Source organism: Fringilla coelebs (assembly GCF_963513975.1).
Source record: "Fringilla coelebs genome assembly, chromosome: 25".
Lineage (NCBI taxonomy): Eukaryota > Metazoa > Chordata > Aves > Passeriformes > Fringillidae > Fringilla > Fringilla coelebs.
Genome location: NC_140051.1, coordinates 5,516,491 through 5,529,670, shown reverse-complemented (window position 1 = coordinate 5,529,670; position 13,180 = coordinate 5,516,491). Strand labels below are relative to the sequence as shown.

At 43.9% G+C, this 13,180-nt stretch overlaps 1 protein-coding gene across 4 annotated transcripts in view; it reads right to left on the bottom strand.

Annotated features, from left to right (window-relative positions):
• Positions 1–7,085: 7,085 nt before the first annotated feature.
• Positions 7,086–13,180, bottom strand: part of ZBTB44 (zinc finger and BTB domain containing 44) — a 37,921-nt gene continuing 31,826 nt past the window's right edge. For 3 of the 4 annotated variants that reach the window (XM_084221589.1, XM_084221590.1, XM_084221591.1), the window contains exon 6: positions 7,086–12,326. In XM_084221589.1, coding sequence (XP_084077715.1) covers positions 12,044–12,326 — 283 coding nt within the window. In that variant the 3' untranslated portion in view covers positions 7,086–12,043. The remainder of the gene's footprint in view (positions 12,327–13,180) is intronic. The other variant, XM_084221592.1, reaches the window with a different exon arrangement.

Sequence of the window (13,180 nt, the reverse complement as noted above, 5' to 3'; positions counted from 1 at the left end):
ACGCAGAGAGAGACTTTCTGAGAACAGGGGTCCTGCAAAGCCACTCTGGGATGGGGATCCAGGCTGCAGCTCTCTGCCACCACCTCCAGCAACCAAGACAAAACCCCTTCGTGCCCAGTTACAGCTCAGGGAATTCAGATTCAGGGAATTTGCACAGGTGGGGAAAAGGCCCCACTGCCACCCGAGCTCAGCTCTCCAGAGAGAGGGATCCCATTCCCTCCCCCAGGGCTGCCCAGCTCCCACAGTGCTGAGGCACAGAGGGCCAAAGCCAGTGGCCAAAAGCTCCTTAAGACGTGGCAGACAGTGACAAGGATCATCTCCATGGGATGGTTTTATTGCAGGAAGGCTCCCCAGCCTCGCTTGATGAGAGCCATACTTCAAAGGCAATGTGGCCTGGATTATAAACTCCAATATCTGAGGAGCCAAGAGCTTGCAGCTTCCCATTACTTGCCCTGGTTATCGTGTTCTGCAGTTTGACCTAACCTACAGATTCCCCTTCCTCTCCTGCTGCAGAACATCCATCACTTTTTAAAGGGTTCCATAAAGCCACGGGCAGGGCTCTGGTTTGTGTTAGCCTGATTGCTCTGGACTGTGACAAAGCACCCATCACAGCTGCCCAGCCACACCATAGATCAAGCTGCTCGAACCTTGCCATGTCTCCAGAGGGGAAGACCAGGAAAATCATCAGATTTAACCTCCCAGGGCTTTATTTCTGGCTGGAGGATGTCAGAGGCCACGCGAGCTTTCACTTTATCCTTGTCCCCTGAGAACCCACAGCAACAGAGAGGAGGAGGAAAGCAGGAAAGGCAAGGGAGAATATTGGTTTCTCTGGGTCTGGATTGGAGGCACTTGAGACAGTAGTTCATGTTCAGACTCAGGAGTTTATTATTTTTTATCAGTAAAACAGTCTCAGTACTGTGAGTTCTGCAGCCTTTCATTAGCAAGGCACAGAATGGCCAACAATCTCATGGTGCAAGGTCTTTTAAGACTAAACTGCCCAATTAAGAAATTACACCTAGATTATTTTCCCTTTTAACCCAAGAACTGATCCCTCAAACCCTGCAATGTGGACTTTTCTGTCTAATTACCAAACATCACCCAAATCCATGAAGAAGGAAGAAGAAGATGTGAAGAAGAAGGTAAAGAAGAATAACCTGCCTCTGCCCTGAAACCTCCATCTTGCTTCATATTTATTTCTATATTCTAAAACCCCAAAATCTAAGTTTCCCACCCTGTGATGTTACACACTTCTAACCAACTCTACACCCGTAATCCCAGTGCTATCAATCAATTTTGGAAGCCTCCTCCACAGCCTCAGGTGAACTGCAGTGTTCTCTTGTGGATCTGCACCTTTAAGCACAGAAAGTTTAAAATTCTCAGGGGTTCCAACAGGAGAACAACAGAAACTGTGTTTTTGTTGCAATGCTGAGCTCCTGGCCCACACAGAAACACAGGAGTGAACAAGTGGCCTTTGGGAACTCCACAGCCAAGGCTTTTCTGGAGATCAGTTTTCCTCCTGAGCTGTGAGGCTGCTGGGGATGTCCAGCCACATGTCCAACACCTACTTGTGGCAGGGCTGGTAGGGAATCAGCACAAAAGCTCCTGGCATGTTTGGATAGTCAGTGTTTTCCATCCTGCAGTGTTTTCATCCTGACTGAACCTGTTCTGTGCAGGGCACTGAATTCCCAGGGTGACTCACACTAAGCAGCACATGGCAGGGGATGAGTAGCAAACCCATCTTGTGTAGGGTCCTCCAAAATCTGCTCCTCCTCTCCCTCTGGAAGCAAAAAGCTCAGGGCTCTTCTGTTTCCTGTTACTCAGGGTGAAAAAGGTGAGGAGGAGCAAAGAAACAACAGGTTTAATTCCTATCCCCCATGTCTCCCTTGGTGCTTTATTCCCTGAATCAACAGGATAAATTCATGGAATCACAGAGTGTTTGGGTTGGAAGAGACCTTTGAGATCACCTGGTTCCAACACCCTGCCCTGGGCAGGGATCCTTGCCCTGGACCAGTGCTGGAGAAACAGAAAATCTGCAGTGTTTCTTCAGTGAGAGACCCACCCTGGCATGGTTTGATACACCTCCCTCTGAAGGGCAAATGAATTCCAGGGTTTGGCTCATGTCTGCTGTCCTGGGTTGTGAAGCAAATTGTATCTATTTGCTATCTGTAGGGCAGCTGTCTTCTGTTCAGGGGGCAGTGTTCCTTATCTCTTCCACAGCTGGGGAGACACCTGCTGATAACAGGGATTGAATGTCCCTGCATGGCTGATAAGAACTGCAGCATCCCACTGGGAGATGTGAGCCCAGGGGGAGGAGCCAAGCATTCCTACCTGGATATAATCTGAGATTCTGGAACACCAGCATGGCTTCTCCACTGCATTCCCAGAGGAGCAGCAGCTGCCTCTGCCCCTGGATCTCCAGAGGATTCTGCACCTTTCTCCAGGATCCCTGCTCCAGCAGAACCACCCCTGGCACTGCAGGAGGGCTGAGCCACAATTCCAATGGCCCTGCTGCAGCACCCTGACCCACAGGGTGTCAGGCTGTGCTCTGGCTCTGGCACTGTTGGTTTGGTTCACTGCATTGTTTATATTACCTTTTTATTTTCTTCCCTATTAAAGATCTGTTATTCCCTGCTCCCATATTTATAGCAATTTGGAAAAAGGGGGGGATTTAATTTTCCACGTCAGGGGTGGCTCCTGCCTTCCTTAGCAGACACCTGGCTTTTGAAACCAAGAGATCTGCACAAACCATTGCTGTATGAACAGCACCTGCACCCTGCCTCACCAGAGAATCTCAGGGAATGAGCCAGGAACAGCTCCTGGCAATGCAGGCCGGGCTCTGACTCAGGATTTTCCAGTTAGACTCAGGATTTTCCCAGGTTTTCTTTCCATGAATCCAAGCCCTCTCAAACAGTGCTCCCCCACAGGATTCATTCCTGCCTGGGATGCCAGATGCTGCCTTCAGCTCCCCTCCAGCCTGCAGATGGAGAGTGGAGGGGATGATGTGGGTGCACACGTGAGCGTGGGCTTCTCCTCCGCTGCTGTGAGTCAGCCACAATCACAACAGCCAGTGCTGCTCTGCTGAATGCTTTTAGAAAAGGACACTCAAAGGAACGTGAGCAAAATTAAACTAGCTAGTCAGATTAAAAAACCATGAGCTGTAAACCTTAGAAGAGAAACACAATTTTGCCTCCAACACAAGGAGAATTTTTAAGAGCAGTTCACTCTGTCTGTTCTTCAAGGAGCTTTTTCAGCCTGGGCTTGTGCTCACTTTTTCAAAAGAGGCTGACCTGAGCATTTTTTTATTTCTTTCAAGCATAACAATCCAACCCAAAGCCATTTCTTTTTGTCTGGCTCTGTATTAATTTCAATTCCATCAACGAGGCAGTTGCATAACTGTTGTTTGTAATTGCTGTCACGTCAACCCTGAAACTGATCACTGCAACACTGAAGTTATATAAAAGGTTTTGTTAGGATTTCTGTTATTTTTCTCGTTTAAATTGTGGGAAGATGAAGTCCTACCCTGGAGAGATGTTTTGGTTTTCTAAGCTCTGTTGTCTATTAGTCTTGTGCTTTGGTGTCTTTTCTCTCCAGTTTTGCTTTACACAGTGCAAGGGTCTGTTTATGCACAGAAACTCTCCAAAAAGTTCTGTGCACCCCACTAATACACAGGCTATAAAATAAACTCTGCTGAGTCAGAGAAGCTACTGGCAGAAGTGAAGTTCACAAAATGGGTTTGCTCTTAAGGAGCAATTTAAATTTCTGGCAAGGCAGACTATTTAAATGCTTCAGTGGCTGGAATTGTAATTTACCTTGTTCTTCCAAAACCAGTGGGCTGTTTCCATGCAGTGATGGAGTATCAAACCCCACAGGATCCTTTCTCCTTGTGTCTCTTCACCCAAACACAGAGTCACTCCTGGAATTCAGAGTCAGCTCCTCCAGCTCAGTGTCCTTGCTCCTCCTGAGCACTCCTGATCATCCCCTTTGACCCAGGGATGCTCACTGGGCAGGGAGGCTTCTCCTGCCCCCAGAGGATTTAAATGATTCATTTTACCACTCATTTTCTGTCTTGCTGGAGGCACAAATGCCAGGGCCATACCCACAGATCTCTTGGGCCCAAGGTAGTCTGAAAGGCATTCTGCACTGCAGACAGAAATGCTTCAAGCCAACAAATAATGAAGGACTTTATTTTGACATCAGTGAATTGTACCCAATACTTCCTCCACTTATGTTCCTTCATACTTAAAAGCAATCTGTTTGTAGCTGACATTGTTTTTTCTTTAAAAAAGTCTAGACAAATGTCAGATACTGCAAGGGGAAAAAATGAAAGAGAAAAATATACTGAAGTACCAATATAATGAAGTATCAATGCTCACTCCCTCCAAAAAAAAAAAACAAAAAAAGAAAACCCTTCAAGACCAGAAAATATAAAATATATCAGCTTCTTACAGTATCTTGTCTGTCAGTCCTGCCTCCCTGGGGAGGAGAAGCCTGTTTAGAGATGGGCATGGGATGGCAGGAAAGCACATCTCTCATTGCCACTCCAAAATCACTTGTAAGGGCTGAGCCAGAGCAAAGCAAGGCTCTTGCTGGAGGTCTGGGCTCGCAGCCCATTCCATCATTTCCCAGAGACAGCAGCACCAGCTGCTCCTGAGGGGAAGCAGCAAGGAAGGAGTTGGTCAACTGATGTTTTCACAGGGTCATTGTTCAAAATTCCACCTGGACTGTGTGTGCACCTTCAGGGGAACAGGCAGCACTCTGTGAGGAAAAACTGTCACCTTTTGAGTGCTGGGAGCTTGCAAAGCACAGATCTGAAGCACCTGGGGAGGCACAGGGAGGCTGGGAATGCAGTTTAGCCAGATGCAGTGCAGGCATTCTTAAAGACACTCCCACAGGAATCCAGTGGTGTTTGAAATGAGGGGTGTGTGTCAAAGCCACTCCACACACAGTTACATTTAATTTATTAATTTCATGATTTGGATAGAAGAGATCAAACTTCAACAAGGAGGTGAAGGTTCAAGTGAGATACACAAATAGATGCCCTGTGAGTTGCTCCCTTCTCTTCACCTGAGACCTTGTGACTGAGACAAAGGCAGCTCATGCTCAAAGGCAATTAACTCCAGCCCTTAGAGTGGATTTCAGACACACAGATCTCATCCTGGGTGTTTGTGGCCTATTTCTCAAGGATTTGTGAAAGGCAGCTAAGGAAATCAGGGCTCCTGTCAGTGAATCTGCCATTCAAGCATGCTGGTGTGCTCTGAAGCTGCTAACACACCCCAAACTCCACAGGGGCTGCACCCCAATCCCTGGGCTGTGAGAAAGGCTCTGCCATGGACACACCTCCCCTGCTCTGCATGCTCAGAGCCTCACAGCAACCTTGGCTCTCACAGTGGTGATGTGACCTCCTTCCTCTGGGGGTGCAGCTTGTGGAAAGCTAAGGAGAAATAAGAAAATGCATCCCAGAACTCAAAACCCTCTGATAATGTACTGAAAGAAATTGATGGTTTAGGTTTAATCCCAAGTGTAGTTTAAAGCAAGTTTTTCCTATTTTAGTTATCTCTCTCGCTCTGTTTGGAATCCAAGCACGTTAGCAACATAAATTGTTCTAAGATGTCCTGTGTTTTTACATCTCTCTCGTGAAGAACACCAGCATTTCAAAGAACTGAACACTTCCAACAAGTTAGAGAGGAGAAATAAAAAGGTGTTTGCATTTAAACTGTATTCATGCATAACCCAAGCCAGGTTTCTCTCAGCAGCTTCATTTTCCTGGGGATATCCCTGGGTAGGAATGGTGCAGCCAGCCTGGGAGAACTCTTGTCCCTGCTCTGCCACATTCCCAGTAGCTGAGTTTGGTCTTAGCTCAGACACTCTCCTCTAAGCAGAAGAGATAATCCTTCATTACTGTCAGGAATAAAATCCTGAATGCTCCAAGGAAGCCACACAAAAAGCTTTAATAGTGTGCACTTGCTTTGTTAAGGGTGCCTAAAAGATGTTTCACACAAAACAGGGTGGTGCTTTGGAAAATCCTGCTCCAGTCACCAGCCCAGGCTCACCATCCACCCAGGGGTGCCCTCCCAGCTCTGGGGTGCTGTGTGTGCCTTTGCAGTCAGCCAGAATTTACTGCAGACTCCAAATGCAACCTGGTTTCAAAGAACCAAAATTTTTGCTTTCATAGGAGAGCCAAGCCTCTGTGTGTCACACTGCATCCTCTCCAGGGCCCTCAGCAGATGAACTCCCTCTTCCAATTATGCTCAGGTTCAGACACCTCCCTATTCACATTCCTCAGTGAAAGGAGAACTTGGGATTCAGAAACTCTCAACCCCTCCCCACATTCACTGGGGCTCCAGCTGCTCTGCACCAGGGAGAGCTTTTCCATTTTGTGTCAGACAGGAGCACAGGTTGGCAGCTGGTGTATAAATCACCCCAGCCTGCTTGTTATTGAGCTGGTGGAGGGCAGAGCTGGCTCTTCAGCCAAGCATTACCAACCTTCCATCCTCCCAAGTCATGTGTTGATCCAGCCAGGGTTGCAGCTCACTCACACAGGTGGGGCTGCAGGAGGAAAGTGATTTGAATTGCAAGGTCTGTAGACACAGCAGAGATGGATTTTAAGTCCCACACTCTGGGCTGTTCCATGACTCCTTGGAAGCTCACAGCTGCCACTACAATGACTGCTACTGTACTCTTTAAACACTTTCTGCTTTGGCTAATTTGATCAGGCTCCCCCTTGTCTTTCCATCAACATCACCTGTGGAAAGTTGGCCCCAGCACTTTTGCAGAAAGAGAACATGAACAGAAAGCAATCTAATATACAAACAGCAATGTGGACTTTATTCTTAATACTCTTTACTCATGTAACTTCTCCAACCATCCATTAATGTTAATTTTGTTTTAAGCTACCTTTCTCCCAGTGACAGCTTCAGCACCAGCGAGTTCTCCTCATATCAGCTCTTTTGGGACTAGTTATGAGCAAAGCTGTAAGAGAATGTAGCTCAAGGGACAGAGCTGCACCTTCTCACTGAAGGTCCAGGTTACTCTGTTGTACTGCAAGGCAAACACTGCCAGAGTTAAATAACCACACAAAGCAAAGATATACTCCATAAAACATTAATATTTTAATGAAAAATCTTAGCTTCATATTTCTATCCAAAGACACTCAAAACTAGTTTTTCTCCCCCCTTAAGTTTGACCTATAATGGGACCAGTTTGGAGATTTTTTTTTTTTTTTTGCATTTTGGAACTTTTTTTTTAAAGATTAAACAACCAGGCTAGCAAAAAGGTACCCAATACATACTTTTCTTATATCAAACAAGCTAGTATTTCAATACAATGTAACTATACAGAATATATACATTACACATATGATCACAAAGCAAACACTACAGGCTCAGAACAGATTTGAAAAAACATGATATTCACATTGATTACAATAACTCTAAAAATGATTGTAACGTTGAAACGGCACTTAGTTTACAAAAAAAGTCACAAAAATATATATAGCCACCAAGAACTATGGTTCCTGAAAAATACTAATAGCCAGATAGTATTATATAAAATGTGAAGTGTATTTAAACATCGTATACATTAAAAAACAAAACCAAAACCCAAAACCAATTCTGTTAGGTCAATAAACATGCCAAGTAATCTAGCTGTGGCCAGCATCAACAAGAGAAGCTGTACTGTGGATGAGATGATGACTGGATATACGGCTGGTGACTGGAGACTGGCACAGTTAAGGGGGTTTCACTGTTACTAAAATGCACAAAGAAGCCCAACAATAATTTAATTCACATTTTTTTTTTTTTTTCCTCCAGCTTCCACTTTTCCCTCTTTGGGGTTTCACCATGGGGCAGCACCTCGAGTGAAGGCACTGCAGAACAGAGCAAGGAAGCTGTCCAAGGACTCGGTGTAGCCAGGGTTACAGGTCAGAATATCAAAAGCATGCATCAGCTAAATGAACGGTGAAACAAAATCACTCTTCTGGGGACTTCAGCAACCCTCAGGAAGACTGTAGGTACAGTTGCCACACAGGCTGGCAGCACCAAATTTCACTTTTTTTTTTTTTTAGTGCAACCAGATTTGTAGCTGAGACCTGTGGGACACGGAGTTACTGCGCTAGCACGCACGGAGTGAACGAAAATCCAGAGCAGTAAGAACTGTTGCACTAAAAAAATTCACATTTGTTTCTTTTATGGTACATTTCCTCAAATACTTGGAACCCACTCTATTTACCAGGTACCTCTGATGTGGTGAGGTACTGTCTTGAACCCTCTTACCTGCCATCACGATGCTATGGGATTTATTATGTCTAGAGTTGGAGATGAGAACCCTCCAAAACAGAATTTCACCTTGTGAGCAAAACTGGAACGTAACCAGCCTGAATGAAAATCAGCTATTTTCCATATTCTGATGGTGTGGAAGTTGCAATGGATGTAGGAGCAGCAGGTGCTCCTCCATCTGAATTCTCTCATCCCTGCAGGGTGCACAAAGCTCCTGCTGGATTTGCATATAAAATGCTCCCTGGTTTGTCTCTGAGAGAGACCAGCACTCACCCCAGCGCTCCCACACCCGGGGCTGCAGGGTGGAACCAGCGACCAAGAAGTGCCTGAAGCCCTCATATAAAACCTTAAACCATAGCTTAAAAACAATAAAATTCCATCCCTCAGGGGACATATAGGGATCATAGTCTTATAAAATATATTTGACTGCATTGGCAGCTATTACTTTTTAAAAAAGTTTAAATTCACATCTTTTAGACTCAGAATCCATGTGAACCCAGAACCATTTGCAATACCCGAGTCTACTGATCTCTCAGTATGAGAGACTTGACCGTGGTCTCTGCGAGCCTGACAACTGAACTCCAGCTGTGGGAACACCACTTGGGCTCACTCTGCTTGCAGCAGGAGGGCTGAACCACATCACCCCTGACCCTTGTCAAGCAGACATAGAAATGCATACTAAAGAATGGATTTTTTTGGGAGGGAGGGAAAAAAAGCTAAGAAGAAATAAGAAAATGCATCCCAGAATTCAAAACCCTCTGATAATGTACTGAAAGAAATTGATGGTTTAGGTTTAATCCCAAGTGTAGTTTAAGGCAAGTTTTTTCTATTTTAGTTATCTCTCTCGCTCTGTTTGGAATCCAAGCACGTTAGCAACATAAATTGTTCTAAGATGTCCTGTGTTTTTACATCTCTCTTGTGAAGAACACCAGCATTTCAAAGAACTGAACACTTCCAACAAGTTAGAGAGGAGAAATGAAAAGGTGTTTGCATTTAAACTGTATTCATTTCTATGGAGAAAGGAGATATTAACAAGAAACAATTACAGACAGGAAAATTAACAAGTAAACCCAACTCTAAACCAACCAAACAAAGTCCTCCAAGAACTCTATTCTTCCTCCAGTTGAACCAGATTGAAAAAGTGAGAACTAAATGAAGATGTTACCCAGAGATCAGGAGGCTGAAAAGATAATGTGCAACACACAATGCAATGAATAATGAACCCCAGGCCTTGCCTTGTACCTCGCTGTTAATGATCCTTATTTCTTTTCAAGGAAGAACAGATCAGAGCTATAAAGTCTTTGTAACTTTCCCCTTTCTCTTTGGTATTCTGAAAGCAATTTGCCTTCTGACTTAAAATTTTAAGTCTTAAAAATTCCAATATCCAGGTATGTCTATGGTGTGTTTGTACCTTCTCACCAACGAACTCGTTAGCAAAATACTTCAGGGATGAAAATGATCAGATTTTAATGATCAGATTATGTCCTCCACCTCATACCTGGGCACCTTTGATTATTACATCTCTGCAGTCAGGCAATGTGGTTTGGGTGAAGCACTGTTCAGAACATGAATCACAAAGGAACTCTCATTTACCTGTGGAACACGGCAGGAAAAAGAGAAAACGCTGGGTTTGAGCTCAGTGTTGTAGCCCTCTAGTTCAGAATAAAGCTCAGCAAAAGGCATTGTCTTGTCTCACTGGCTTCTCAGAGAAATCAGAAATGGAAGAGAAATGGTCTCTAAATTCAGCTCATCAGCAGGCACTAGGCTATTTCACAGTACAGCAGCCCAGAAAAAGCATTTCTCCTTCAAGCCCTTTTAAGAAGCCTCACAAAGGTAGATATAATCAAGACTGAATTGCAGCACAGAACTTCTTTGCAGCATGTTTCTAAAACACCCTTTGGATCTGGTAGAGAAACCTCATTCCAGCAACTTGGAAAGTACTTAAATCCCAACTGTTTTCGCTCTATTTAACTAAAATATGTGGGTTTAACCTAAAAGAGAAAAATTGTTGAAGTCACTGAAACCCTTTAAACACTTTCCAAAGGTCAATAAACTTTTTTCCTTACAAAAGCTGGCTATTAATAGAAAGAACTCAGTCTCAGAGAGTATCAGAGCTGCCTAGGCTGACTGAATACAAATTGATGTGCAATATAATACGACTTTTGTGTCTCCTGTTTCTTCAGGAGCAACCTTTCTCTGTTGGTTTCATTTCCTCCTCATGTTTGCATAAAACAAATCCGGAAAATAACAGAAAATAGCAATTTACAAAAATACAAGACTCAAAACTAAGGGAGTATATCATGCCTTTGGAATACTGAGATCAAGCAATACCTACTCACTCAGCACATCATCTGTAGGCCGTGGGCATTTGGCATCAAACACTGAGTTAACTTCAGAAGTTGTAAGAAAAATCACAAATCTCCTAATGTACTTCCTAATTTAGGTTTCAAAGCAGTACTTGAGCCCAGACAGCCTCGACCAAACAAGACTCACTGCTCTGAAAATCCCACACCCTCCATTTGTAGCTTTTTCTAAATATGGAAAAATGAAATTGCAAATATTTCAGTTTATTGCTTGCTTGAGCTGTGTGTGTAGCTGGAGTAATGGCCTTTAATAAACCGAGTTGGCAAGGATTTAAAGTGTTTTGAAACAGGAACAATTCATCATTGCTCTATAGGCTTTTTGTAAACAACCCCCTGTTGGTTAGAAAGTTGTCCTTAGAGAGAATAAATTGCTTGTTTTATCCAAAACAGGCTAGTAAAAATCTCTGAAACTATACATACACATGTATAAACAAAAAAAATGTGCAATAATGCACAAAAGAGCTTATTTTTTCCAATCTGTAAACTCCCTCTAACTAGCTCTCAGATTAGTAAAAACACAGTGTGTGTGTGAGGGGGCAATGATCAGAACTGCAAATAATCTGGCCATGGTTTAAGAATTTCAGTTTGGGAAAACCTTAATTTTCCTTTGTGGTTCCCCATCTACAGACAGGTTCAGTCAGGAGATGCTTGTCAGGCTTGCATGGCTGAACACTTCTCCATCATTCCCAATTCCTGGTGCACCTTTAGACTTTGCATGCCTAGCCTCAGCTGGGCTGATCTGTTTAGGCTATTTGATCAAGCAGTTTCTAAAAGGAGTGGAACAGAAGAAGTAGGAATACCTGGCATTCATCTGGGCTGGACAGGGATGGTGTGTTTTGAAGAAGTGTGTGACTGTTCCTTTCAAAACCACTCACCATTTCCAAGCACATGGCACAGTAAGGGCTTTGAAAAACAGCAGGCACATATAGGAAGCGTCACTTCTTTATGCAGAAGATTAAAGCATCCACTCAAAACTAGTCAAAACTGTTCAATCATGGTTTCCAATGCATCCTTTTGTTTATCATTTGAGAAAGGTTTCCTCTGATTTCTTTCCCTTAACCAGAGGGCCTGCAGAAGCAAGAGAAACTTAATGAACTGCTCTAACTGTGGAAGAAGGAATAGTTAAAGTGATCTGAATCAGTTGTTCTTCTTTAGAAGTATATCACAGCTTCCATGATGTTCTGACAAGATCTTTTTTTTGTGCAATCAGTCTTAAATATTTTCACAGAAGTGATCATTCAGTCATGAAAAATAATGTAACATCTGTCGCAGTTTTCAGTTTAAAGCGTAGCTTACAAAGTAAAAAGGGGAAAATCTCCCCACTTTTTCTTTAAAAAAATTAAATTAAAATGTACAGGACCAAACACAGGCACTTTCCAAAGAACAAAAATGAAACCAAACCATGAATTATTCGATAGTAATAGATGACAGCTCCGGTTTGGGAGGGTCACCCGTGGCTGCCTCAGCAGTGGTGTTAGTCTTTGGCTGCTCTGGCACATCTTCTTCCTTTTCTGCCAACCCACCCAGAGACCCCAAGGGGAAAGTGCTTTCACAATTCTGAGTTGACGACACCTGTGAAATGACAGGCATTTGGACAGAAGAGTTGCTTTCAAAGCCATGCTCCCCTAGCTCATACTGCCCGAGGGTCTCCTCTTGTTCCTGGTTTAAGTAGTCCGGTACTAGGAAGTCACTGGAAGAGGGGTAAAGGACAGAAGAGAAATGTCATTTCTCACACCATGGTAGCAGCTCCATCACACAAGCTACACACTGCATTGACAGAGAACAAAGATCATTTCACATTGGCCAAGATCATGGCACTGACATACTCCACTAAGCACCATAACCTGCTTCTCATTTCCACACACACAGAATTTATTCAATGGCATCTATTTCACATCCTACACAGCAACTTCTTCTTATTAGATTGTATCACCTTGATGAGAATGAAAGTTAATGTCTGGAACACATTTGGCACTGAAAACCTCATTGAAAAAAAGGGAGCACTCAGGCTTTAAAAATAGAAACAAAAATGAGTTCAGCACTGGCAAAATGTGGCCCTTTCCATGTCTGAGGTACAGCACACCCCAGAGCAGCAGCAGGACTTCCCTCTGAGTGGGCAGGCTGGAACCAGGGGCACAGGTGAGGCAGCTGAAGGCAGAGGGAGCTGCCAGCTGCAGTGGGGGTGTGATCCTGCTCCTGAGGAAAGTATGGAATTGCATTTCCTTCCCCTTTTAATCCTTCCTGGACAACTCTTGTGCTATGCACTCTTAACAGCTGAGGGCTGAGTGGATCCAAAGAAAACCTACCAAATGCTCCAGTTGTATTTTCAGAGCATGAGGACATAATGGAAATAAATTTCTTTGCATGTTTTCAGCACCAGACATGAAGTTTGCACTTGAGACAAGTATATACATCTATCACATATATGCATGTTTGTATGCTTTGGTTCACCTGGCAATGCCTCAGTTAAAAGAAATCCTTAAAATGACAGAAGCATTCACTGCTCCAACCCAAACTCACAGCCAGCTCTGCTAAGCCTCATGT